Below are 26,068 nucleotides of genomic sequence, written 5' to 3'. Positions count from 1 at the left end.
GTTGGGTGGGTGGTAGCACAGGCTCTCTGGCCCACAGAACTGAATGAACGAACCTCCGAACTGTAGCCCCTCCCTCAGAACATTTCACTGGGAAAGATGCCCCGTGTCACTGCGCAGGTGGAGTGGTGGTAGGGGTGGGGGGTGAATTAATTTTCAACAAATACCAGAGCTAATAGGAAGGCAGGCACTGCTTCCAATGACACGTTACTGAACTTCCTGGTTTTTATTAAATGCCATTGATAATTGTTCAAGTCAGAACAATTCAGGGGATAACACGCACTGCAGCACAAGAGATTTGTGCTGAGTGCTTAGCACAGGGGTCCCCCGAGCTCACAGGGGTCTGCTGTGACGCTGCTGGGCTTATAGGAAAGCTGGTTGCCGAAGCCTGAGGCAGAAGTGACAAGGAGTGAGCCAGGGTCAGCAGCCCTTGGAAACCAGCTCATCCAGCCCCCTCAGCCTGTGCCCTCCCTGCTGGCTGGGAGATCAAGACGGCCTCTCTGCAGCCTGGAACAGGGAGGCAGTTGATGCCTGAATGGCCAGGTTCGGCCTTCACCCCAGGCCAGGGTCAGGGTGAGGGCAGAGTGTCCCTCAGGAAGCTGGTGTCCCCGGAGGGAACGTCAGGGGGCCAGATGTCTCAGGGCGGCCTGCAGGGACTTCCTCAGGAAAGTGGTGTTGAGCGACAGGGGGGCGGCCAGGCTCAGTCTCTGGGTCTCAGTGATCTAGGGAGAAGGAAGAATGTCAGGACTCCGGCAGCTGATCCCTCCCCTCCCATCTGACCCCCCGCCTGTTCAGAAAGGAGAGGATTCCAGGGCATAAGGATGATGGAAGGAGGCAAGGACCCCCTGAGCAATCGAACCTCATTATTTCGCTGTCTTTGGATTCAGGTGGACCTGGGCCAAATACTGCCCATCACTAAGTCAGCCACAGGATAACAGCTGACAGCTGAGTGCTCCCTACGGCAGCACGTCATATGCATTAGTTCATAAGCCCTCACAACCCTCCCGGCTACAGACAGGAAACGGCACTGCCCCCTTCCTCCTGGGCCACACTTCTTCTTCCCTGACCTGTTGCTACAACCTCCTGGCAGGTCTCCATCCTGCATCTTCCCTCCAATCCCTCCTCCTTACAGAGGCCAGAGGTTTCTCTTAAAATGCAAATCTGACCCCGTCACTCCAGCTGGAGGCCCTGGGATAACTCCTGAAGCCTCCTACCGGGGGCCCTGGGGTAACTCCTGAAGCCTCCTACGGGGGCCCTCCTCCCAGGACCCGGTCTCCTGTACGTGGTCCTGAGATGTGTGTTCACACATTCATTTTCCAGAGAGGAGCTATAGCTTTCATCAAATCATCAAATGGGCCTGTGACTCGCAAGAAAAGGGTAAAGAGCCAACTGCCAAGAATACCTGGCCTTCAAGATCAAGTCCAAGTTCCTCACCATAACTTACAGGGCCCCTCATGAGATGCTATCGTGGCCTGGCAATGTGACCTTGGACAAGTTACAAATACCTGAGTCTCAACTTCCTTATCTATAAAACGAAGCTAATAATAGATAGTCTCATAGTGCTAATGCGTGGAGTAAACAGGAGAGTTAACATATATAAGGGCTTAGAACATTGCCCGAGATGTAGCAGGGGCTATGCAAGTATTAGCTCTTGGTATTTTAGATCTCTAACCTCCTCCCCTACCACCATCAACTCTCATATTTTTAGGCCTCAGCTACAATGAACTCCCTGTACCCCTCAGACATTCACTGCATTCACTGCTTACACTGTTTCCTTTGCCTGGAATGCCCTTTCCTCCACCTCAGCCCTTGACTACCACTCACCTTTTAAGAGTCAAGAGGCCTGTCCCAATTCAAAAGGTTTAGTTGCCCCCTCTTGCTCTGCCATCAAAAGCCCCAACTATACTCTCACCTGACCCCTACCGGATATTACAATGATCTGTTTATCATCTCTCCTTCCCCTCATGCTAGCCCGGTGTTAGGGGAGAGGGTCAAGTTAAGGACAAGGACTGTGATATGGTCACTGTTGATTCCCCATATGGCATCTGGCCCACAGCGGTGTTGGCTGGATGAGCAGTCTCATTGCCTAGTCCTAGGCTTGAACTTGTGGGTTCTCTGGCTAATATTCAGGGTTTTCTCCCTGGCAAACAGGTGTACACCGTCACGGCAGGTTCCGGGCAGCAGGGCAGCCCTCATGGTCCCATCAGCACTCACATGGGCCTGATACTTGTTCATCACTGTCAGCATGAGTTTGGCGTAGGCCATGGACGCAGTGGCTGCCGGCCCCTCTTTGCAGAGCCTGTCCATCAACACATTGAACTTCTCGGGGGTCATCTCCACCTGCACACATCGGGAGGGGGAACAGCAGCACAAGAACAGGCCTTCATTCACTTCCCAGCTCTTACCACTTACTACCCAGGTGACCCTGTGCAGATCACTTAACCACTCTAAGCCGCAGTGTCCACCTCTGTAAAATGGGGCTCATAAAATCTCACTCTGAAGCCTGTGAAAAGGATCCAATGAGATAATGCACAGAAAGCCTGCGCAGAGGTCTCAGAAAATGGCGGCTGGCGGTGCAAAGTCTGATTAGGACCAAGGGAGCCAAGGATCCCTAGCCTGGATCAGGGCTTGAAGACATACAGGGCGGTACTGCCAGCATAACAGTAGCTCTTCATAATAATAATAATAATTTAATAAGCATTATTATGCACCAGGCACCACTCTGAGCACTTCACACCAGTTATCCCACTTAAACCTCACCCCAGTCTTGTGTGGTGGGCGCTATCATCACTGCCCTTTGGATGAGGAAACTGAGGCAGAGAGAGGTTAGGCCAACACCTAAGTTATAAACAGATGAGGCAGAATTTTAAGTACTGATGGAAAAATTGCCAAAATACATATGAAGTGAATAAAGCAGAATACAGCGCACTGAGCTTGGTGTTACCATCTGTGCAAGAGACAAGGGAAAAGTGCGTCTATACGTGTGTCCTGGTAAACACAGCATCTCTGGGAGGGCCCCCTGAAGCTAACAGCGCTGGTTCACCCGGGGAGGGCATCTAGACGGCTGGGGAGTATTTTTCACTATTTCCTCTTTGAGCTTCTAAAATTGTGAAGATATGAATTCATTACCTATTCAACAAGAAAACTACTTATTTATTTATTTTGTTCATCCTCACCCAGGGATATTTTTCCATTGCTTTTTAGAGAGAGTGGGAGGGAGGGAGAGAAACATTGATGTGAGAGGGACACATGGATTGGTTGCCTCCCACAAGTGGAGCCACAGATCGAGCCTCCAGCCCAGGTAGGTGCTCTAACCACTGAACAACCAGCCAGGGGAAGTACAACTTAATTGAAACGCACATATCGGAACGTTGCTCCCCAAGGCCACAGAGCCAGTAGGAGGCAGAGACAGATTTACCATGGAGTCAGCTCTCTGCTACCAGCCTTTGAGGCCCCAGGACTCTCCCACAGTCATGGGGCACCCTGCTGCAGGGCAGCTGGCCTAACTGCCCCCCCATCACCAAAGGGATCAGACCCGCGGGCGCCCCACGCCCGTCCACAGCCCTGCAGCGCTTCTGTCCTCTTCCCCAAGGCGGCCTGCTCACCTGCCGCTCCAGGAGTGACTGCAGCACCAGGAAAGTCTGCTCCCGCCAGGGCTCCTCCAAGATCTGTCTGCGAAGCACAGGCCCCGGGGGGTAAAGCCCAGCCTCCCACTGAAGCCTGGGTAGCTACTCCTCCTACCCCGAGGCAGGGCCAGGCCCTGGGGACAGCCAAGATCCCCAGCCACCCGAGGAATGAGCCAGAGCCCCCCTAATGCTGCCGGCTGCCCAGTAGTCACTGCTGCAGAGCCCATACTCAGTGCTGGGCAGGCCACAACCCAAGACCCCGGGAGCTGACAGTGAAGGATTTGGCGGTAGGATATACAGAGACCCCCTGAAAAATAGCCAGGAGTCAAGAATACATCCTGTCAGTCAGACATCCTTAGCGCTGCCGCAGCTCAGGGCTTCTGATTGAGCGGCGCTCCACCTGTGGGAGTGCACTGGCCACCAGGGGGCAGTTCCTGCACTGAGCATCTGCCCCCTGGTGGTCAGTGTGCGTCATAGCAAGCAGTTGTTCCGCCGTTTGGTCAGTTTGCATATTAGCCTTTTATTATATAGAATGTTGATGTCCAGTGGGGTCTTTTCTACTCATTATATCTGTCTTGAATCTCCAATTTTAATACAAATTTAGTAACAATTTCTGAGCATTTACTAAATGCCAAATACTGTACTGAGGTCTTTATATGGATTATCACATTTAACAGCTAGAAAAATCCTACAGAGTGAATATTATTCCCCTTTTTTTCATAAGAAGCTCTGAGAGCCTCAGAGATATGGAATAACTGGTTTGAATGACACATTTAAAAACATGCCAGGTTGAGATTTGAAACTATGTCTGTCTGACTTCAGAGCCAGGGCTTTTAACCACAGTGCCAATCTCCAACTACGCTGGCAACTGCTCAGGAGCCAGGACCACCAGCCCTTCTCTGCATTCCGCAAAGCACCTGGCAGGGAAGACTGAAACTCCGGGCCTGGGAAGGGACACAGGATGGCAAATTGCACAGGTCCAGGAGGGAAGGCACAGCCAGGTTCAGATAACAGCAAGGGGGCGGGCACCTCCTGTCTTTCAGGCACCGGGCCTGGTGCCCAGTGGGCTCCAACTCCAGAATGCCAGAAACAGACTTGGCCAGGGGAGGGGTGGGGACACAGAGGCCTGAATACTCACCCCAGTATTAGCACCTGCCTGTCTGGCTCCAGGGCCTCGTCCTTCATGAGGCTACACAGTAGCTCTGTTTGAGCTGGACCTGGGTACGGGACAGAGGAGGGCAGAAGTCTGGGGAATGGCAGGAGAGGATAGGACTGCAGGGACAGCATGCTCAGTTCATCAGAGGGGCCACTGTCAGGGAAGTAACAGCTTTTACTCATTGAATACCCAGCTTCTGCCAGGGTCACCCTGGGGGGAAGGCTGGTTCTGGAATTACCTGTTTCTGGGGCCCGGAGCACGGGGCCGAGGAGGGCTCTGCAGATGGGGTGGGTATACTTGGCGCAGAAGGAGGTCAGAGAAGTTGTGAGCAGGCGGGAGGCTGAGGAAGTCAGGGCGAGAATCTACAGCCAATGGGGAGGAAATGCTATTTCATTCATAATGTTTATCAGATATATATGTCAGATGGTGATATATGTTACAGAGGGAAAAGCTCTTTTATCTAGGACTCACGTGGACCCACCCATTGGAAGACACAGCTCCCTTCCCCAATCCTTCTGGAATTGGTCTGGGGTTCAAGGAGGAATCAGCTGTGGGTAGATGGTCTGGGGTCCATGCCCTTCCCCTGCCCCGGCTGTCTGCCAGGCTGGGACACCCTCTCCCCAGCGCACCCTCCAGAGGGCTCAGACTCTCCCCCAGGGTGCTTGGCAGTCTGCGTGCACCCCAATGCACCCACCCGTCCAAGAAAGAGGCTCCTGGCCAGCACAGTGGCGTTGCTGAGGCTGAGATCTGGTGAGAGGGACAGCAGCCGGGTACAGAGCCGCAGGAGTCCTGTGTCCGAGAGCTGGGGCAGCTGCAGCTGGTCACAGAGCAGGCCCACCTGCAGAGTGGCAGGGCAGGGCACTCGGCTTCTCTGCCAACGGGGCGGCAGAGGGCTAGGGCGAGGACACCCCAGGGGAAGGGAAGGCTGAGAGAGCTGCCCTACGGGTGGAGTCAGGGCTTAATAAACCCAGTCAGGGTGACCCCTGCCTGTGAGACCAAACCCAACAAAGTTCCCCTCCCAAAGTCCTTCTGAGGCAGGGAAACAGTAAAATGGGAAAAGACTGGGGAGATGGGAGGTGAGCTCAGGGTCAGGTCTTCCTGGACTCACCTGGCTGGGGCTGCACTCATGGAGGAGCTGCAGCTCGACTGTGGGAGCATCCTCAATCCCCTCCAACCCCTGGGAGGTAAAGCCACGTTAGGACTGGCAGAGTGGTGGTGACAAGTCACCGAGGCCACCCCTGCAACGGCAGTGGGTGGCTGAGGATCCAGAAGGTGCTACCAGAAGAGGAACCGTCGGGGCCAGACGACATATCTGCACTTGGGCCCAAGGTGACTTGCAGTGACTGTCAGCTCTTCCTGCAAGCCCCACCCCAAACAGTCTGTGCCTCCCTGCCCGGGCCCCCCTGAGCCTCAGCACGGCTGCGGTCCAGGCAGGTGGAGGAGGCAGGGCAGGGCCACTCACCTCCCCGAAGGTCCTGAGCAGCTGCTGCAGCCTGGGAACCTGGTCCTGCAGGAGAGCTCAGTCACCACCAAGCCGCTGCCCGCACGGCGTGGCCCCCAACCCACTCCGGCTCCCTGTCCTGAGAAGGCCCCAGCCGGAGGGAGCTAGTAGGCGAAGCTGGTTCAAGACCATGAAGCCTAGACCATGACAAGAGCTTAAGAACTCAAACCAGACAAGGGCCGTGCAAATCCGGCTGTCTCCACCTTCTTCTCTGCACCCCCTAACGGGGCAGACTCAGCCTGGGGCGGGAGGCAGGCTGGATGTAGCATCATGCCCCCACTCCCGTGGGGTGGGGTGGTGGGTGGCTCTGGCGCCTCTCCTCCTGGCTAGGACCCTTTACCCTCAGGTTATCGATCGTTAGCTCAAGGGTTTCCCACCTCCCATAACTCCCTTCCCCAGAGTCTGCAGAGCAGCAACTACATTTTCTTAACCCCCTGCTCCTGCCCCTTGCTCCACGGGCTAGTCATTCCAACTAGGAGTGTCCCAACAGGTTTTTGCTCCTGAGGGATCACTCTAAACCCAGCCTCCCACCCCAGTACCTGGATAGCTTTGGGCAACTCCACACGCTCAGCGGGTCCCTTAGTATCCCCCAGACTCTGAGCAGCCTCCATGCACTCAGCCCCCATGACAGGCTGGTTCTTAGTGGGTGACGTGTCTCCTCCATCTGCCAGGGTTTTCAAAGATTCGTGTTCAGCTGGCGCCTCCTCACGACTCTCCTCCTCGACCCTTTCCAAACACCGGAACCTTTTGGGGGCCCTCTCCCCCTCAGGACTGGCAGGCTCTCCCTCGGGCTCCTTTCGTTTCCCCGGCCGCTGGGAGCACTTGTCCTCCTCCTCCTCCTCCTCTTCCTCTTCAGGGTCTGGAGGCTGGGTCAACTTCAACCTCCTGCCCCCTGGACTCAGCTGCCTGCACAGGTCTCGGAGCTGACGCTGGCACCTTTCAGACAGTGGGGACGCTCCCTCAGTGGAGACCCCACCACCTAGACCCCTTCGCAGCAGTTCCCCCAGGGCCTGGAGCCAGGCGTCAGGGTCGGGGCTTGGGTCCTGCCGGGCGATCTGCAGCAGAGGGAGCAGCCTGTCCTCAGGCAGCACCGGCCTAACAGCCATCAGCAGGGTCACCAGGTTCCGCCGGCATAACCGAGGCAACCGCAGCAGCAGTGGTTTCCTGGGCAGCGGAGGGAGGCAAACAGTTAAGAGTCCTATTGAGCCCGGCTGATATGGCTCAGTGACTGAGCATCATCCCAGGCACCGAGAGGTCCTGGGTTCGAACCCTGGTCAGGGCACATGCCCGGGTTGCAGGCTCCATCCCCAGTAGGGGTGTGCAGGAGGCAGCAGATCAATGATTCTCTCTCATCGATGTTTCTCTCTCTCTCCCTCTCCCTCTCTCTCTCAAAAAACCAACCATCAAAAAACACTTTCTTTTTTTTTTTTTTAAAGAATCCTATTGAGAGGAACACAAGGCAAACTGGGCAGAGCTGGAGGCTCGATGGCAATGGACAGACAGCGGGCTGGGAGGCAGTGCCTGTGAGTCCGCGTGGACGGAGGGGGGACGGCACGGGCGTCATTCACAAGTGTGCACTGAGCACCTACTCCACGCTGGGCCCTGCGCTTTGACACTTCCCACTCCAGCTCAAAAATTCACGCTGAGCTCCTCTAGAATAGACCCACACTTGTTTTACACGAAAAAAAGACGCAAAAGGACTCCAAGGCGCCGTGCAATGCTGCCTTGGCCCCGCGCTCCACCTGCCATGGCCTGGAAGTCACAGGGTGACCCCTGTCCAGCTCTGATGCTCCTCCCACCACGACGAGCTCCTGAGAGGCAGACAGTGCTCGCCTTCCTGCGCCCGGCACCAGCGTGGCACCAGCGTGGCACCAGCCCTCGCAGGCACCTGGTGCACACTTACTGAATGACCTAACTCTCAGAGTACGTGTCCAGGTATCAGCAAGGGCTGCTGTGGACGGAGCGGTGCAGCTGTCTGCCATGTTGTGAAGGCACAGACCCAGATGCCGTGTGACCTGCGGCTTGCTGGGGAGGCAAGCAAGTCACGGGTGCATCCAGCCCACCACCCAGCAGGCCTCTGCTCCTCTCCACACACAACTGTGCAGAGCTGTGCAGCATCACACACAGGGACCTGGGGTGTGTGTGAGAGAAAAAGCATCTTTTCTTTGTGGAAAACAAACACCAAGTAAGAGAAAACCAGAGTGTAAGTTAAAATGATGGTCACGTTGTGGTGAAAGATCCTAGGAGCAGAGGTGAGGAAGACCCGATTTAAAGGGCTTTTAACTTTTTTGTGTCCATGGACCCCCTTATCAGAACCTGTTAAATGTATTACATAGAATTACGAAAGAAACCCATGATACTGAAGTACAGTTCTACCCAGTGATCTTGGGTTAAGTCTCCCCTCCCCCTACTCTGCCCAGAAAAAGCCAGACAGCTAGAAAACATTTCTATAGCCTCCAGTTTGGGGGTTTTGAAAGATCTCTTGACACATCTCATGAAATAAATTTGAAGTGGAGTGTGGGAAGAAAATATAAGAACTTCTGTTACTACTTATCTAAAACACAAGAAATTAGGTATTAAATTTTTTTTTTTTTTAATTTGGGATTCAAACCCATGCAGTTTGGATCCAAGTCACTTTTTACTGACTTCAGAGAGGAAGGGAGAAGGAGAGATAGAAACATCAATAATGAGAGGGAATCATTTGCTTTCTGCCTCCTGCATGCCCCCGACTGGGGATGGAGCCGGCAACCCATGACCTCCTGGTTCAGAGGTCAACACTCAACCACTGAGCCACGCCGGTCAGGCTATTACAAAATTATAATATATGGATTGGCTCTCCATGTTCGACTTCAGCCTAATCTAAGGTAGGGGTGTCCAAGAGTGGAAGGCGAGCTCTTCAGAACCTAGAGGCTGCAGGTGGCACCTCACTCATTTTTTAAAAAGTATGTTATTTTGCCCTAGCCGGTTTGGCTCAGTGAGTAGAGCGTGGGCCTGTGGACTGAAAGGTCCCAGGTTCGATTCCGCCCAGGGGCACATGCCTGGGTTGTGGGCTCAGTCCCCAGTGTGGGGCATACAGGAGGCAGCCAATCAATGGTTCTCTCTCATCACTGATGTTTCTCTCTCTCCCTTCCTCTCTGAAATCAATAAAACGATGTATATTAAAAAAATATTTTTTAAAAAAGGAACACCATCGCTGCCAGTGTGGCTCAGCAGCTGAGCATCAACAAGGAACACCGTGGTCACAGTTCCATCCCTGTCAGGGCTCATGCCCAGGTTTCGGGCTCGATCACCACTGATCGTGCAGGAGGCAGCCGATCAATGGTTCTCTCTCCTCATTGACGTTTCTCTCTCTCTCCCTTCCTTTCTGAAATCAGTAAAAATATTTTTTTTTTTTTTAAAAAAGAACACCATCCCTATGGAAAGTGATCTTGCCCTAAAATGTATGTTATGCTTTGAAAAAATGATATAAAGCCACCACAACCAGATGTTTATTGGCATTTATCGCACTTTAAAATTTAATTTTTGTATACTTTATTATGTATGTACTTCAACACGTAAGTACACTTTACACATAAGTATGCCTATGCTGAAGGTACGAGTTCGGTATTTTTAGAGACGGAATATGCTATCAAAACCTATTGGGGTCGCCCGGCCGGGTGCCCAGTTGGTGGGCGCGCCCTGGGTGCACCAAGAAGGCTGGGGGAGTCGGGTCAGGGCACACACCTAGCTGCGGGCTGACGCCGGCCTGGGCGTGCAGGGGAGGCCACCGGTCCATGTTTCTCTGCCCCTCCCTCCTCTCTCTCTAAAACCAATAACCATCCTCGGGTGAGGACTTTAAAAATCGACTTGAGTCCACTGACTTACACGTACTCGCTTACCCCGGCCGCAGTGTCTCAGGCCCCGGTCCCCGCACTGACCGCGCAAAGGCCGGCACTCCATGCGGTACCCGCGCGCCGGGACCTCTCCGCGCCCGGCAGCCCCGCTAGCCCCGCCGGAGGGCCCGCGCCCGCGGTGGAGGGTGATGTGCGCGGCCGGGACCTCTCCGCCCCCCGCAGCCCCGCTAGCCCCGCCGGAGGGCCCGCGCCCGCGGTGGAGGGTGACGCGCGCGGCGCTACTTACAGCAGCAGCCGAGCGTCCGGGCCCTCCGCGACCGGCTCCTCCCGGCACAGCGCCTCCAGGACGCGGCCCCAGGCGAAGGGCTCCCCGCCGCGGCCGCCCAGCGTCCGCAGCACCCCCAGGCCGCGCCGCGCCCCGTCGGGTCCCGCCTGCAGCGCCCGCAGCAGGAGGCGGGCGGGGGCCTCGAGCTGAGCCCAGGGCGCCGGGTCCGCGCTCTCAGCCGGAGCGGGCGCCGCCTCCGGGGCTGCCATGCCCGGGACCCGCGCCCCAGCCCAGCCTCGCTCGGTTTCGGGCCTCAGCTCCGCGACCTGAGGAAGGGAAGACTCCGGTACTCGCCCTCCCGGCCGCCCGGGAGACGCACGCCATCTGAACATGCAGCGGGGTGAGCGGGGCGGGGCGCGAGGGCAGGACGGAAGGGGCGGGGCCACGACTAAGGGGGTTGTTTGTGGGCGGGGTCACACCAGCGCTGGTGGGCGGGGCGGGGCAGCTCGGCTGGGCTGCCGCCCTTAACCTTCCTCCACTGCTCCGGGAAGTAGGAGGACGGGGGTGCAGAATGGATGTCGGGATCCTGTTGTACTTCAGGATCCAACCACGTTTAATTTTATCTGACTCCCATGTTGCTTGTAGACCATGGGCTCTGTGGTAGGATTAGATCACAATTTACCAGCCCACCGTCCTCTCCGGAAATATTGGATGTACTCATATCCCTGCGAATGGGGTCACAGCAAAAGCTGAGGCCCTCCAGGTGGCCAAAGGCTTTGCTTGGACTTCCTCCTAAAGATGAAGCAGCAGCCTTGCTCTGACTGTTTATAAGGGACTAGGTGGCCCCCTTGCAGGGTTTCAGTTGAAGGAAATCTGCTGGAGGAGGCAGGTTTCGGGCAAAGGGAGGAGCAATATTGAGATTTATAAGAAATACACACGTTTGGTTATTCAGATGACTGAAATATACTTGTCAGACATATTTGGTCTCCATCCACAGTTCCTGGCATACAACTCCCAAGCCCTTCAAAACTTCCTGTGACAAGAGCAACAAAGGTGTCTCCGGTTATGTTAATGAGGTGACTTTGGATCCCACCCAATAGTAGAGGATCCTAACGATCCTAAGGGTTAGACAAACTTTCAGTCCCACCCCTGATTCCCAGGAGGGAAAAGGGGGGCGGTGCTTGAGGTCCAGTCGATCACCAATGGCCAATAAGTTAGTCAATCATGACTACCTATTTTTTTTTAATATTTACTATTGGGATTTTTATTTCTTTATTTTTATTGTTAATCCTCGCCTGAGGATATGATATTTTTCCATTGATTTTTAGGGAGGGTGGAAGAGAGGGAAAGACAGAGAGAAACATTGATGTGAGAGAAACATGTGGACTGATCGCCTCCAGCATAAGCCCTGACCAGGGCCTGGGCCCAGGAGGAGCCTGTAACCGAGGTACATGCCCTTGATTGGAATTGAACCTGGGACCCTTTGGTCTGCAGTCTGACGCTCTACCCACTGAGCACACCAGCCAGGGCCATGATTACCTATGGAAGCCTCCAAAAAAAGAATACCTCCTGGCCTTATTCCTTGAGCTTCCACGTTGGGGAACCAGAACACTTTCACCTTGCCGGGCCTCAAACTCCAGCACAGCAACTTCTTCCTTTGAGACCTCTCCCTAAGTATCTCTTCACCTGCCTGGTGATTCACGATCTTTAGTTTCCTTGCTAATAGATCGGTAATCTAGTGAGCACACGGGCTTTCTTGAGTCCTGCGAGCTGGTCTGGTAATTAATTGAACCCAAGGAAGGGCGCATGGGGCTCTCTGATGTGGCACCAGTGGGTAGGAAGCCCGTGGGTGGGCTTGCACGGCTGGCCTCTGAAGGGGAGGGTGGTCTGTGGGACTGAGCCTGTTACCTATGGAACCTGATTCTATCTCCCGCGCAGATGGTATCAGAATTGAGTTGACTGCTCGGACTCCTGCTGCTTGGGAACTGCTTGCTGGTGTGGGGAAGCCTCCACACATCACACATGGGAATTGGGTCGCCGAACCCCTTCCAGAGGGGCCACTGTAGAGGACAGGAATAAAGGGAGAGGGGAGAAGAGCACCACGGTACCCATAAGCCCTACTTAGGGTGTCAGCTTGTATTGCACATCCTCCCACCTTTGCTGCCACACACACACCCATCCATTCAACAAATCTTTACTGTGCACCTAGGGCTGGGGACTCAGGGAACAAAACAAAGACCCTTGCTCACCTTGTTGCTGACACTCAAGTGAGGAGAGACAGGTAACTGAGTAAATAATAGAAAGTCTGATGGTGATAGTGCCTTTAGAGGTCTGGGGGAGACTATTTCAGACAGAGGAACAGCAAATGCAAAGGCCCTGGGGCAGAAATGTGGCTGGAGTACAGTATACTTGTTGGGAAGTAATGAGATAAGATCAGAGAAATAGCCAGATTTTATGAGGTTTTTTTGTGTGTGTTTTTTTCCTTCCAACGACATATTTTCCTTGAATTTTGGAGAGAGGGGGAGGGAGAGAGAGAGAAATATTGATCTGTTGGCTCCCCTACACATTCCAACCAGGGATGGAACCCACAACCTGGGTATTTGCCCTGACTGGGAATCGAATCCACCATCTTTTGTTGCATGGGACACAACCCCAACCCACTGAGCCACACACCCCAGGCTTATGGGGTTTTGAGGTCATAGTGAGGACCTCGGCATTTCCTCTGAACGGTATGGGGAGCCACAGGAATATTTTGAGCTGGGTCCAATTTCCATTGGAGCCAAAATTTAAATTTTCCCCCAAATAATTTCAAGGGAGCTGCTTCACAAAAGCCAAAATAGCAGCAAAGGGATTTTTAACAATATATATATATATATTTATTGATTTCAGAGAGGAAGGGAGAGGGAGAGAGAGATAGAAACATCAATGATGAGAGAGAATCATTGATCAGCTGCCTCCTGCACACCCCACACTGCGGATCAAGACTGCAATCCGGGCATGTGCCCTGATCAGGAATCAAAACCTGACCAGGTCCATAGGCCAATGCTCACACACTGAGCCACGCCAGCCGGGCAGCAATTTTAACTTTATAGGAGATGTTTTCAGTCCTCAGATGACCAGCTGCTGCTGGGCCTGACCCTGACTGGTAGTGGGCAGAGCCAAGAATGCTAAGCAGCCTTCAGTGCCTTGCCCACTCTCAACTACCAGCTTTACTTCATGCTGGTTCTGGTTTGTGCCCACCAAGTTCTGCATTCTTTTTGTTTTGTTTTGTTAATCCTCACCCAAGGATATTTTTCTTTTTTTAAAAAAATATATATTTTATTGATTTTTTACAGAGAGGAAGGGACAGGGATAGAGAGTTAGAAACATTGATGAGAGAGAAACATCAATCAGCTGCCTCCTGCACACTCCCCACTGGGGATGTGCCCACAACCAAGGTACATGCCATTGACTGGAATCGAACCTGGGACCCTTGAGTCTGCAGGCTGACGCTCTATCCACTGAGCCAAACCGGTCAGGGCGGATATTTTTCCATCGAGAGTGGAAGGAACAAGGAGAGACAGAGAGAGAAACATCAATGTGGGATGCCGGGAGCCGGTCCATGCTTGCTGTTTCAAGGGACCTGGCATATATGGCATACTGTTCTTAATATGTTTGCTCACCTTCTTGGCACTATGTGTTTTAACCAAGGTCTCTGAGAAAGGTTGTTTCCCCAGGTAGGGATTTTCCCCTGAAGTTAGGGAGGGAATAAAACCTCTTAACTAAGTGCCAGGTGGGTAATTAATCACTTTAACTACGAACAATCATGCTTAAGCTACATAATCTTTACTCCCTGGAATGGAGATAAGAAACGCCCTAACCTTTGGAATTGAGATTGATAGGATTGGAATCAACTGGTATAAATACAGATGTAAGAAGACAGAACGAAGAGAGACAGAAATTGGCACAGAACCTACACAGAACGTTCTCTAGAGACAGAAGAACTTCACTGGAGAGAACATGGCAAAAGATCCTGGACAGAAACTGGCCTCAGAACCTAGAGACAGAACCTAGCGAGAGAACATAGCAAAAGATCCTGGACTGAACCTGACTACAGAAATTGGCAAGAGAACCTGACTAGAACCTGGTGACTGAACCTGGCTGGAGAACCTGGACAGAACCTGGCTGGAGAACCTGGAGAACCTGGCTGGAGAAACTAGCAAGAGACCATGGACACAGAACCTGGCTGGAGATCCTAAACAGAACTTCGCTGGAGATCCAGACCAGAACTTGGCTGGAGATCCTGGCTAGGCTGCTGATCAACTGAACGCTGTCTCAATGTCATTCCTTCTTCGCCGACTCCGTCCACACCTTTGGGGACCCCTGGACCCGCTGGGGCAGGACCCCAGCAGTGGGAGATCTATTGGTGGCATCCTGCACTAGGGCCAGGGATCAAGCCTGTAACCAAGGCACATGCCCTTGATCAGAATTGAATCTGCAAGCCTTCAGTCCTCGGGCCGAGGCTCCATCCACTGAGCAACCAGCTAGGGCTAGTTCTGCATTCTTGACAATGCAAGGAGAGCAGGGAGGGAAGTTCTAAGCGTGGATTCATGAACCCTGGGGGATCCTCTGCACACTTTTATGGGGTCTGTGATGTCATTGCTATTTTCATAATTCTAAAATGTTACCTGCCCTTTGCACTCATTCTCTTATGAGTGTTCAGTGACGTTTTCCAGAGGCTAAGTGGTGGGTGACCCTGCAACAGGTTGAATGCAGAAGCCACCTTTGGTTGGGGGGACGGGACGCCTGGGCTATGAGCAGACACTCCTCAGATACCAGCCGGTGGCTTAGGTGCATTTTATTGGTTTTCTGTCAGAATCCTTCTACAAAAGGGCAAAGTTAAAATCCAAGTCCCTAGTAAGGCAGTGAGAACCCTCCCCTCTGCCCAGAGCCCTCCACCCTTCCCATGTTCACGGAGGTGGAGAGGGGGCTAATTCCATCCCACTTAGTGGCTCCGTTCACGTCATAGATCTCATACAAGTTTTACATTTGTCACAGACGTGTGTTAGAAGCCCCAAAAGGGGAAAGACCTTCCCCCTAGCACACCCTGCCCCTCAGCCCCACCCCCCACACGTTGGTCCTGGCTGCAGCAGCCGGCCGTCAAGAACTGGTGCGATCCAGCAGGAGTTCTAACCCCAAGAAGGCGGCGGCGGCCAGGTTATAATCCAGGAGCATCCTGTCCTCCAGCAGCACTGCGGGGCCCGGCACCTGGGAGGAGAGAGGCCCGTGGGAAGGGTCTGCTTCAGCCTCAGCTGGCTCAGGAGCAGGGGCTGGGCTCACACTGACGATCGCAGTGGGCTCCGTTACCGTCACAGATATCATGCAGGTCTCACATGTGTCACAGGCGTGTTAGGAACCATGACCACCCTCATCCCCGCTGTTACCATCTCACTCCCGGAGGCCGGCCGTGTGCAGTCTGGGCCCGGGGGAGCCGAGGACGGGGCTGTGTCCGGGAGCTGGTGCAGGTAAATGCAGTCAGACCTGAAGGGGCAGCGGTCACTCCCCCGCGCAAAGTACCGGCATCGGATCTGGCTGAGAGGAGAGGGCACGCCGTCAGCCCTGCTGCCCAGGGACAGGGGCTCGCGCGGCCGACACACGGGGCTGGCAGGTTGGACACAGCACGGAGGCACCGCAGTGCTGATGCTACACTTATTGCATCGGCTTTCCAGCAGGTGGCAGGGGAGTCTCAGGGGCGCCTTTCTCCCATCCCCAGTCTGGCCTCGGCAGCAGTGACCTGGGACTCTCCTGAGCTGGTTTCAGTAATGCCACCAAAGCGGGACGGCAGATAACCTACCCTGTGTCCCTGTAACCAAGTCGGAACATCGTCCTGTCCCGAGGGGTAGTCTTACGATTTGGTAATTGCTGGTTAATGAAATGGGTTAAGAAGTTGCCCACTTCTGAGATGTCAGATTTACTCAGTGAAAGGTCAGACACAGGAGGGGTGTGTGGGCAGCTTGTGATCCCCGTAAGTATGACCAGCTTTCTTCCTGTGGGGACGACGGTGGAGGGATAGAGGGCATGTCTGCAGCCTTTTCCTGCATTGTCACTGCTGGATTCCAACAGTGTCTTTCCCACTTCCTCCGGACCCCGGACCGCAGGACCCCACTGGCCACCCCGGCTGGAAGCCTGGGAATCCCTCTGAACGCCGGCCACCCCTCCCTCCCCTCCCCCGCCCCTCCCCCCCCTCCTCACATCTGACCAAAGCTAGCAGCAGGACCCCTCCAGCCCAATAGCCTTTCAACTTGTGCACATTCCCACCAGCTTCTCCCCGCCCCCGCCCCCACCCTCGCCCCCGCCCCCGCCCCCGCCATGACAGGAGCAGCCCTGCGGTCACCAATGCTGGATCATTAGTCATCTTACAGCTTCCTTCCCACCTCGGGGGCAGTTGGCACCCAGGTCTGGCCCTTCTTCCTCTCAAGTCAGTATCCCCGCCCCCCCCCCCATCCCCGCACACACTCCTCTAGCCCGCACACACCCCTTCTAGCCCGCACACAACCCCTCTAGCCCGCGCACACCCCTCTAGCCCGCACACAACCCCTCTAGCCCGCACACAACCCCTCTAGCCCGCGCACACCCCTCTAGCCCGCGCACACCCCTCTAGCCCGCACACACCCCTCTAGCACGCGCACACCCCTCTAGCCCGCGCACACCCCTCTAGCCCGCACACACCCCTCTAGCACGCACACACCCCTCTAGCCTGCACACACCCCTCTAGCACGCACACACCCCTCTAGCACGCACACACCCCGCACACACCCCGCACACACCCCTCTAGCCCGCACTGTGAGTCACAGTGACGCCCGGCGCAAACCCACCTCCTCACTCGCGTCACACAGACCAGGCCTGTTTCTTGCTTGCAGTGCAGGGATAGTAAGAGCCCCACTTTGTGTATAAGTCTGTCATACGTGATAGCCCTCCATCTACCTGGTCCCTCTCACACCCGGGCCTGGGAGCTCCCAGCTGCCAGCATTCCCCACCTGGACCTCTCCCTGCCTGGGGGTCTCCTCCCCTGAGGACCCCACTCGGTGCAGCACCAGCGCAGACGCGCTCCCCTGTGACACTCAGCCAAGCCTCTGTGCCAGTCCCTTTGTTGATGGGGCGGTTACAGTTCTTGGGAAAATCCAGGGGTCTTCCCCACAAGGCTGAATGTCTTATGGGTGGACTAGACCTTCTGTATCCCACCCTTTATCCAAAGATACTTTGCATAGAGCAAGTGCAATAAACTCTTTGGGAAGGTGAAATTAAGACAGATTTTGGATAAATGCCTACCCTTCCCAAGGGATGAAAAACTGCCCACATGCCCCTGTCTCCAGGGGCTACCTGTTAGTCTCCTCAGAGACCCCTGTTTTCAAAGATCATCTAAGCCAGGGGTCCTCAAACTTTTTAAACAGGGGGCCGGTTCACTGTCCCTCAGACCGTTGGAGGGCCAGACTATAGTTTAAAAAAAACTATGAACAAATTCCTCTGCACACTGCACATCTTATTTTGAAGTAAAAAAACAAAACGGGAACAAATACAATATTTGTATTTCCATGTGGCCCGCGGGCTGTAGTTTGAGGACCCCTGATCTAAGCAAACAACATATACTCATACCAATTTGTTTTTCTGCTTTAAAACTATATATATATAAAAGCCTAAGTGACCGTTATGATGGAACAACCAGAACGAACGGTAGCTATGATGCACACTGACCACCAGGGAGCAGACGCTCAATGCAGGAGCTGCCCCCAGCCCACAGGCTCCCATTGCCGATGGGGCCTGCTGGCCAACCTCCTGGTCTCTCCCCCTGCCAGCAGGCCCTGATTGCCCAGTTGGGGCTGGCCCCCAGGCTGGGACAGGGAACCGGGGCTGGGTGGCAGCGGACACAGCCCCTTTCCCAGGGGAACCGAGGGCCGACTCCCTCCTCAGGACCAGCGGCCAACTTCCCGGGTTCCTCCCCCTGTCCCTACCCCCGGCCAGCAGGCCCTGATCGGCCTTCCTGCCCACGGCAGTGGCAGTTGGCCCCTCCCCCTGGCTGGCAGGTCCCAATTGCCTGATTGGGCCTGGGGCCTGGGGAACTGGGGGTGGGTGGTGGCAGACACAGGCAGGGAGGAAAGGAGGAGTGGGGGGAGGCAGGGAGGCGGGGAACTGTGTGGCAGCAGCAAGCGGGTGGCTGGCAAGGGAAGGAGGAGGCGGGGAACCTGATCAGCCCTGATAGCCAGCCAGGCCTAGCGACCCCACCCGTGCACGAATTTCGTGCACCGGGCCCCTAGTCTGAAATAAAAGCCAAGCAGAGATTGAGTGGCCTGTATCACTTCTGAGCTAGGCTGGAAGAGAAACTGCAGTTTATTCATTCAGCTCTTGGAAATAGTGGAAACAGCTCAGCCCCTCGCCTGCCATCTCCATCACTCTGAACTTCCAGGATTTGGGGGACCCGGGTGGGGAACCATGACCAAGCTGGGTCAGGGGCAGTCCTCCCCTCTTCCGTAAACCCCCTCCCCCCTCCCAGCCTCACCTGGTCCGAGCCTTGAAGTTCCTGATGAGTTTCTCCTTCTCGGCCCCCTCGCCCACCCAGAATTTGTGGGGGATGATGTAGCTGGAATAGACACGGCACTGGGGACAGGCCCTGGAGGAGGAGAAAGTCACAGCTCACAGGCCGGCCTCGAGGCCCACGTCCCCCCGGCCTCTCCATGACACTGACTTGATGACACTCAGCGGGAAGTGCTGGCGGCTCCTCCGCCAGGTGCGCAGGCAGCCCAGGCAGTGGGCGTGTGTGCAGTTGGGCAGGATGCCGAAGATCCGCTTGTCCTCCGGCTTGTCCCACACCTTGTCCATGCAGATGCCACACACGACATCCCGGCTGTCCTGCTCCCTCTACAGCCACGGGCAGGGTCAGAGAACATCACACACGCGCGCACACCCACATAGACACATGCGTGCACATGTATGCCACCGCCCCAAATACAGTCCCGGGGCCCACGGAGCCCTCCTCCAGCAGGTCTGGGCAGCTTCGAGGCCGGCATGGCCTCCCCCGCCCCGCCCCCACCCATTTCCTGCTGTACCTCAAGGTCCATGCTCCGAAGTGGGGCCCAGAGCTCCTGGACAGGGTCTGGCTGAGACCGAGACTTCTGGGAGTAGCTGTGATCTCCATCAGCTGTCAGGGAAAACTGGATCCGTTCATTCATTCACTCACTCATGGGGCAGCTATTTGGCTGCATGCAAGCTCTGTGGGTGCACAGAGTCCTGCCCCCTAGAGCTCAGAGTCCCGTCAGAATAATGTCTCTAATGCAGCTACTTATAACTGTGCTGCTGAGGCCTGAGACGGCGCTGCCCCATCAGACGTGCTGGGACGCACGTGGAGGCTTTGGAGCTTAACACAAAAACCTAAAATGTTTCAGTAATAATTTTTATATTGATTACAGGCTGAAATCATAGTTTCGATATTATATATACATATACCTCTTCATATATTCGGTAAAATAAAACATTACTAAAATTAAATTTACCTGTTGTTTTTTACTTTTCTTTAGTGTGGCTACTAGAAAGTTTTAAATTACATACGTGTATTGTAAAATATGTGAACTTTGGAAAACAATCTGGCAGGTCCTCAAAATATTAAACATGTTATCATACAATTCAGTAATTCTACTCCTAGGTGGAATTACTGGATTGTATGGTAACACTCCTCTACCCAAGAGAAATAAAAATGTATGTCCACACAAAACTTTGTACATGAATGCTCATTAACAATATAATTCATAATAGCCCCAAAGCAAAAACAACCCAAATGTCCACCAATTGATGCCTGAATAAAACAGAAGCAGCATATCTATATAGCAGGACATTAATTGGCCACAAAAAGATATGAAGTACTGCTCCATGGCACCTGAAGCTAGAAAATAACATGCTGGGCTCAGGCAGTATTATACTGAGCATCAACCTGTGAACCAGAGGTCACGGTTCGATTCCTGGTCAAGGCACATGCCTGGGTTGCAGGCTCAATCCTCAGTGTGGGGAGTGCAGGAGGCAGCCGATCAGTGATTCTCTCTTATCATTGATGTTTCTATTTCTCTCACCCTCTCCCTTCCCCGCTCTGAAATAAAATATATATCTGACTAAAAGAAGACAGACCCAAAAGGCCACATATTATATCACTCTATTTCTATGAAATGTCCAGAACAGGCAAGCCCACAGAGACAGAAGGTAGATAAGGTAGGTGAGTGGTTGCTAGTGGTGGATGGAGAATGATTGCTAATGGGTTTCTTTTTGGAGTGACGAAAATCTTCTAAAATTAGATAGCAGTAATGTTTATACAGCTCTGAATATACTATATTACATTGAATTATATGCTTTAAATTGTTAAAGTTTTGGTTTGTGAATTATATCTCAATAAGGCTGTGACCAAAAAAAAATATATATATATGTACGTGACATGTTTCTGGTAGACAGGGCTGATTACAGCAATACTATAGTTTACAAAATAATCACTAACATTTAATGTTTCCTCTATGCCAGGTATGCTGAGCACATCACACATATGAATCATCACACTCTCACACCACCTGATGCGGTAGGTACTATTATCAGTGCCCTTTTGTAGATGAGGAAATGGAAGCCCAGAGAGGTTAAGTGACTTGCCCACGATCACACAGCTATTAAGTGGTGGAGCTGGCATTTGAAACTGTGGTTTGACTCTACAGACACCAAGGTATTCTGCTTCTAGGACACAGAGAGCAATGCCGGAGAGGGGTGGGGCGCGGGGGGTCCCTCTGGCTGGGAATCCAGGAGGAAGAGGGATGGAAGGAAGTATAAACCTGGCTCTGAGACAGAGCAGGAGCCCCATCTCAGACCCCACTTGTGCCCTCTGCTGTGCCCCTGAGGACTCACATGATGTCAACAGGAACTTCCAGGAACTGTCACCAAGCGCCTCATTCCGGCTGGCCAGCCCCTCGAGGCCAGGCTCCGTGTCCCAGACGGCCTCGGCCTCGGCCCCGCCACAACCCCCAGCCGCTGAGGGCAGGTAGGTGGGCTCGGAGCCCCTGCGGGTCAGCCCCAGCGGGGGTCCTGGCTGGGTGACAAGCGGCTCCGAATGGCGGCGGCCCCACTGCAAGTGGCCTGGGGGCTGCGGGTGCTGATAGCTGTGTGGGGAGGAGAGCGGGGAGGAGACAGGCTGGCTCCTCCGGGCCCGGAGCTAGCTCGGCCTGGAGCGTGGGGCTGAACAGGGAGAAGAGGTCTGGGGAGAAGCCTGCCCACGTAGCGACAGGTCCTCCTGTGTCCCCACCCCCTCCCGCTGGACGAGGAGGGCGCTCACCTGCACCCGTCTCCGTGGAAGCAGAATCCTCGCTGGAAGTACCTGCAGACCTGGGACGCCTTCCTGTCTTGAGCAGAGTGGCAGCTGGGCCCCGAGTGACGGCCCCCTCGGGTAAAGGTCCTAAAAGATCACCCGAGTCAGCCAGAGAGGGGCTGTGTGGTGGGGGAAGGACACAGGCTCTGGTGTTGGTTCTGTGTTCAAATCCTAGCTCCACTGGGTAACCCTGGGTGGGTAACTCACCCTGAGGTGTGAGGGTGAAAATGCCTCGGGGTAGCTGGGAGGGTTTTTGAAGATTTCGCACAACGCACATAGCAGGTGCTTAGTGAGCCACAGTGGTTACTGTTACTTCCTCCCAGCGCTAGTGCTGTGGTCCTGGAGTCGGATTCTGGATTCAAATGCTGGTACCAGAGCTGGCTTCAGGGCACGGACCTGTGCGGTCGTGCGCTTTAATGCTCTACTGTTGCCGTTTTGAAATTAAATTTTTGAACAAGGGGCCCTGATTTTCATTCTGTGCTGGTTTCCACAGGTCATATGGCCACTCTGCCTGGTATTTCTTGGTAATGTGGGCGTGGACAGGGCATTCAACCTTTCCATGCCTCGCTTTCTTCATTTGCAAAATGAAGATAATGTTAATACCTTCCTCGTGGAGTGATGTCAAACTTAAATGAGAAAGTGCATGTGAGGTACCTGGCGTACAGCAAGCCCTCAATAAATATTAGCTGCTATCATCACTCCACTGTTACCGTATCATCTCCACCACCCATCACTATTACAGGGCTTTCGAGGGTCAGGGTGGGGGGTGGAAACGGGCAGGAGGCGGCGGAGTTGGGCAAATGTTTATTGAGAGTCTACCATGTACCCAGGCCTGAGCCTGGGGCAGGTACAAGGTGGAGAGGAGGCTGCTCCTGTCATGTGCTTCCTTGCCTAGAGGGGAGTAAGCCCACAGGTGAAGTGACCAGGGCGTCAGAGACGGGGACAGAAGTCAGAGACTAGTCCCCAGAGAACACAGGCTGCTGGCCCAGCAGAGGGGCTGCCATAGAGAGGCCCTGGCAGAGAGGCAGGCGGAGGGCGGAGAGATGGGTGACGGGCCCCCTCTTTCTGTTGTTGTTAATCGTCACCCGAGGAGCTAATTCCATTGATTTTTAGAGAAAGTGGAAGGGAGGGGGACAGACACAGAGAGAGACACATCAATGTGAGAGAGCCCTGACCAAGGCCGGGATCGAACCTGCAACCCAGGTACGTGCCCTTGACCGGAATCGAACCCCCCGGGACCCTTCAGTCCGCAGGATCCCACTGACCCAAACCGGCTAGGGCGACAGGCACCCTCTTGTTGGTGCTGGACTGTTGTCACATGTCCTTTATCTGCAACAGGAGCCCCTGGACCAGGGAACCTGCCTAGAATCTCCGCTGAGGCGACGGAGCAGAGAAGCAAGACACCAGAGCCAGGACTGGGGAGACGCGCCTCAGACACAGAACCTCAGGGGACGCCCACAGAACCCAGTGATAAATGGAAATCACACTTTAGAGCAATTTTTAAAAAGTTCAAAATTAACGCAAAAACAATTCACAATGAACAAAAGATGAAACTTTTAAATAAATACAGGATTCAACCTTAAAAAGACAGGATTCAACTCGGCACCACTTACCTGACTCGCCTCCCCCAGCGCAGGCCCAGCCGCCAGCGCACAGAGACAAGACAAGGGCAGGTGTGCAAAGGGCTCCAGCAGAAATAAACGGCTGCGGGGGGTGGGGTTGGCGGAGGGGGAAGGGGGTGGCGGGGGGCGGGGTCTGCTTCAGACAGGTGGCCAGCAAGGCCCAGGGGGAGGGGCCAGCAGTAATAGTCATGATTACAATCATGATTATTACATAATAAAAGACATTGTTACTGCTATTTTTATGGAAGCTTTTAAAAAAATATATATATATATTTTATTGATTCCAGAGAGGAAAGGAGAGGGAGAGAGAGAGAAACATCAATGATGAGAATCATGGATTGGCCGCCTCCCACATACCCCCCACTGGGGACCGAGCCGAAACCTGGGCATGTGCCCAGACCGGGAACTGAACTGTGACCTCCTGGTTCACAGGCTGATGCTCAACCACTGAGCCACTGGCTGGGCTTATGGAAGCTTTTATGGGGCCAGAGGTATACAGTGAGTGAGATCTTTAAATAGTAATTTTTGACGATAGACCACTGTAATTTTTGGCATTTAATGCAATTAACAGAGTGCCTTTCATTGCCATCCACTTATTTGTGTGAACAAGATTTCTCAGTGCTTCCATTTATAATAATCACAAGTTGCAATTGATGTTGAACCCTGTCTTATTCTAGCGGTAAGTAATATATACCCATGGATACACGAGTTTTTGGGGGAAACAAAAACAATAGTCCCATCTATAGCAAGAGAAAATTTTCTAAATTTTTTTTTTATTATTTAGTAATTAACTGCTAAAGTGTATAATATATTTAAGTTGTTTTAATCAATTGAGTACTACCAATACCTAAATCTAGAAAGAAATTAAATTTCTGTTTCACAAATATTTTCTTGCAGGAACATATAATATTGTGATCAGTAAAAGACTTCTGAGAGTAAAAATATTTATATTAGGATAAAATTCTGTGGGGAGAGTAGAATAGGTATTCAAGGAGAAAAAGGAATTATGTAAAACTGTAAGAAAGCCTGTTTATATATTTGTAAATGGATGACACTATATGTCAGTGGTTCTCAACCTTCTGGACCTTTAAATACAGTTCCTCATGTTGTGACCCAACCATAAAATTATTTTCGTTGTTACTTCATAACTGTAATGTTGCTACTGTTATGAATCGTAATGTAAATATCTGATATGCAGGATGGTCTTAGGCGACCCCTGTGAAAGGGTCGTTCGACCACCAAAGGGGTTGCGACCCACAGGTTGAGAACCGCTGCTATATGTTAAATAGCTCTAGTATTTAGATGCCACTGGATACATGACAAGAATAATGCACTTATTCAAACCCACTGGCTCACCTGCCATTTCTGGTCCGCTGCACACACAGCAAGTTCACTGGCAGGGCCCCACGCGAGCAGCCTGGAATACCTGGGACGCAGATTCTATGCGGCGGCAGCCTGCCCACCCGCGGTGCCCTGCAGCCATTCTCCCTGCGGCCTTGGGAAAGCAGCCGCCCTAGGAAGACCCAGTTTTGGGGGGCTGGCTGCTCTAAACACATCCCTCAAAATCCTGCCTGGCCCTGGCCAGTTTGGCTCAGTGGACAGAGCATCGGCCTGCGGATTGAAGGGTCCCAGGTTCGTTCCAGGTCAGAGGCACAGGCCTGGGTTGTGGGCTCGATCCCCAGTGGGGGACATGCAGGAGGTGGCCGATCCATGATTCTCTTGCATCATTGATGTTTCTCTCTCTCTTCTTCTCCCTTCCTCTCTGAAATCAATAAAAATAAGAGGAAAAAAAAATCCTGCCTGAGGGGCCAGTCTTGAGAAGAAAGATTCAGAAATGGTGAAGGCTTTTGATTTAGTGATGTAACTTCTCTTAAAAACATCTTTAAAAGACCTTTTGGCCCTGGTCGGGGAGCTCCGTTGGTTACAGCATCCTGATAGGCCAAGGTTGAGGGTTCGATCCCTGGTCAGGGCACATACAAGAATTAACCAATGGATGCACAAGTTAGTGGAACAACAAATTGATGTTTTCTTTCCCCTCTCTCTAAAATCAATAAATAAAATTTAAAAAATAATAAAAGTATTTTTGGAATTAAAAAGTGTAATATAATCGTTTTATTTTTAAATGGGAAGGTTGAGGGATGAGGTGGAAATGAGAGTCACTGTGGAAAGGGTGGGTGACCATGAAAGGAAGGGCCCCTCATCTCTTAGTAACCCTTAGAGGGAGGGTTCACAGGCCTCCTGCCCCAGTCCACCAATGGAAGCCTCTGGGAGGAACGATGTGCTGGGGAAATTTTGCTTTTTCCCCAAAGACCACCAATAAGGCTGACCTCCAGGACAGCCTCGAGAGGCCACCCCACTAGCTCCGCCCACCTGGGAGGTCACGTGACATAGCTCTCCCAGAACAGCCGGTGGGGCTCTCAGCCCATTAGAGACCCATAAGGGCTCTGTAATCAAATTGATCGGAGAAACTCTTCCTTCTATGGCAGTGGTTCTCAACCTTCCTAATGCCGCGACCCGTTAATACAGTTCCTCATGTTGTGGTGACCCCCCATTTCATTGTTACAAATTGAACATAATTAAAGCATAGTGATTAATCACAAAAAACAACATGTAATTATATATGTGTTTTCCGATGGTAGGGCGACCCCTGTGAAAGGGTCGTTCGACCCCCAAAGGGGCCGCGACCCACAGGCTGAGAACCGCTGC

General features: G+C 53.2%; 1 protein-coding gene across 4 annotated transcripts; it reads right to left on the bottom strand.

Annotated features, from left to right (window-relative positions):
- Positions 1–163: 163 nt before the first annotated feature.
- Positions 164–10,650, bottom strand: FANCE (FA complementation group E). 4 transcript variants are annotated; one of them, XM_081095031.1, is made up of 10 exons: positions 10,400–10,650; positions 6,820–7,444; positions 6,242–6,286; positions 5,888–5,956; positions 5,474–5,617; positions 5,018–5,141; positions 4,762–4,840; positions 3,603–3,669; positions 2,212–2,337; positions 164–719 (listed from the first exon to the last, which is right to left on the bottom strand). In XM_081095031.1, the coding sequence occupies exons 1-10, from the start codon at positions 10,645–10,647 to the stop codon at positions 618–620; spliced, it is 1,629 nt and encodes a 542-aa protein (XP_080951157.1). In that variant the 5' UTR covers positions 10,648–10,650; the 3' UTR covers positions 164–617. The 4 variants fall into 4 exon arrangements, 2 of the variants coding, with proteins under 2 accessions (XP_080951157.1, XP_080951158.1); XR_013996198.1 differs by having other exon boundaries at positions 200–719; positions 3,603–3,665; XM_081095032.1 differs by lacking the exon at positions 6,242–6,286.
- Positions 10,651–26,068: the final 15,418 nt, after the last annotated feature.

This window comes from Myotis nattereri (genome assembly GCF_964212035.1).
Source record: "Myotis nattereri genome assembly, chromosome: 6".
NCBI classification, from domain to species: domain Eukaryota; kingdom Metazoa; phylum Chordata; class Mammalia; order Chiroptera; family Vespertilionidae; genus Myotis; species Myotis nattereri.
Note: the sequence above shows the minus strand (reverse complement) of the source record. Positions and strands in the feature narration are given on the sequence as shown.

Coding starts and splice junctions, on each gene's coding strand:
- FANCE (XM_081095031.1), bottom strand. CDS start 10,647: ATGGCAGCCCCGGAGGCGGCGCCCGCTCCGGCTGAGAGCGCGGACCCG. Junction 7,445..10,399: donor CCGGACGCTCGGCTGCTGCT/GTAAGTAGCGCC, acceptor TCCGCTGCCCAG/GAAACCACTGCTGCTGCGGT. Junction 2,338..3,602: donor AGTCACTCCTGGAGCGGCAG/GTGAGCAGGCCG, acceptor CGATGTGTGCAG/GTGGAGATGACCCCCGAGAA.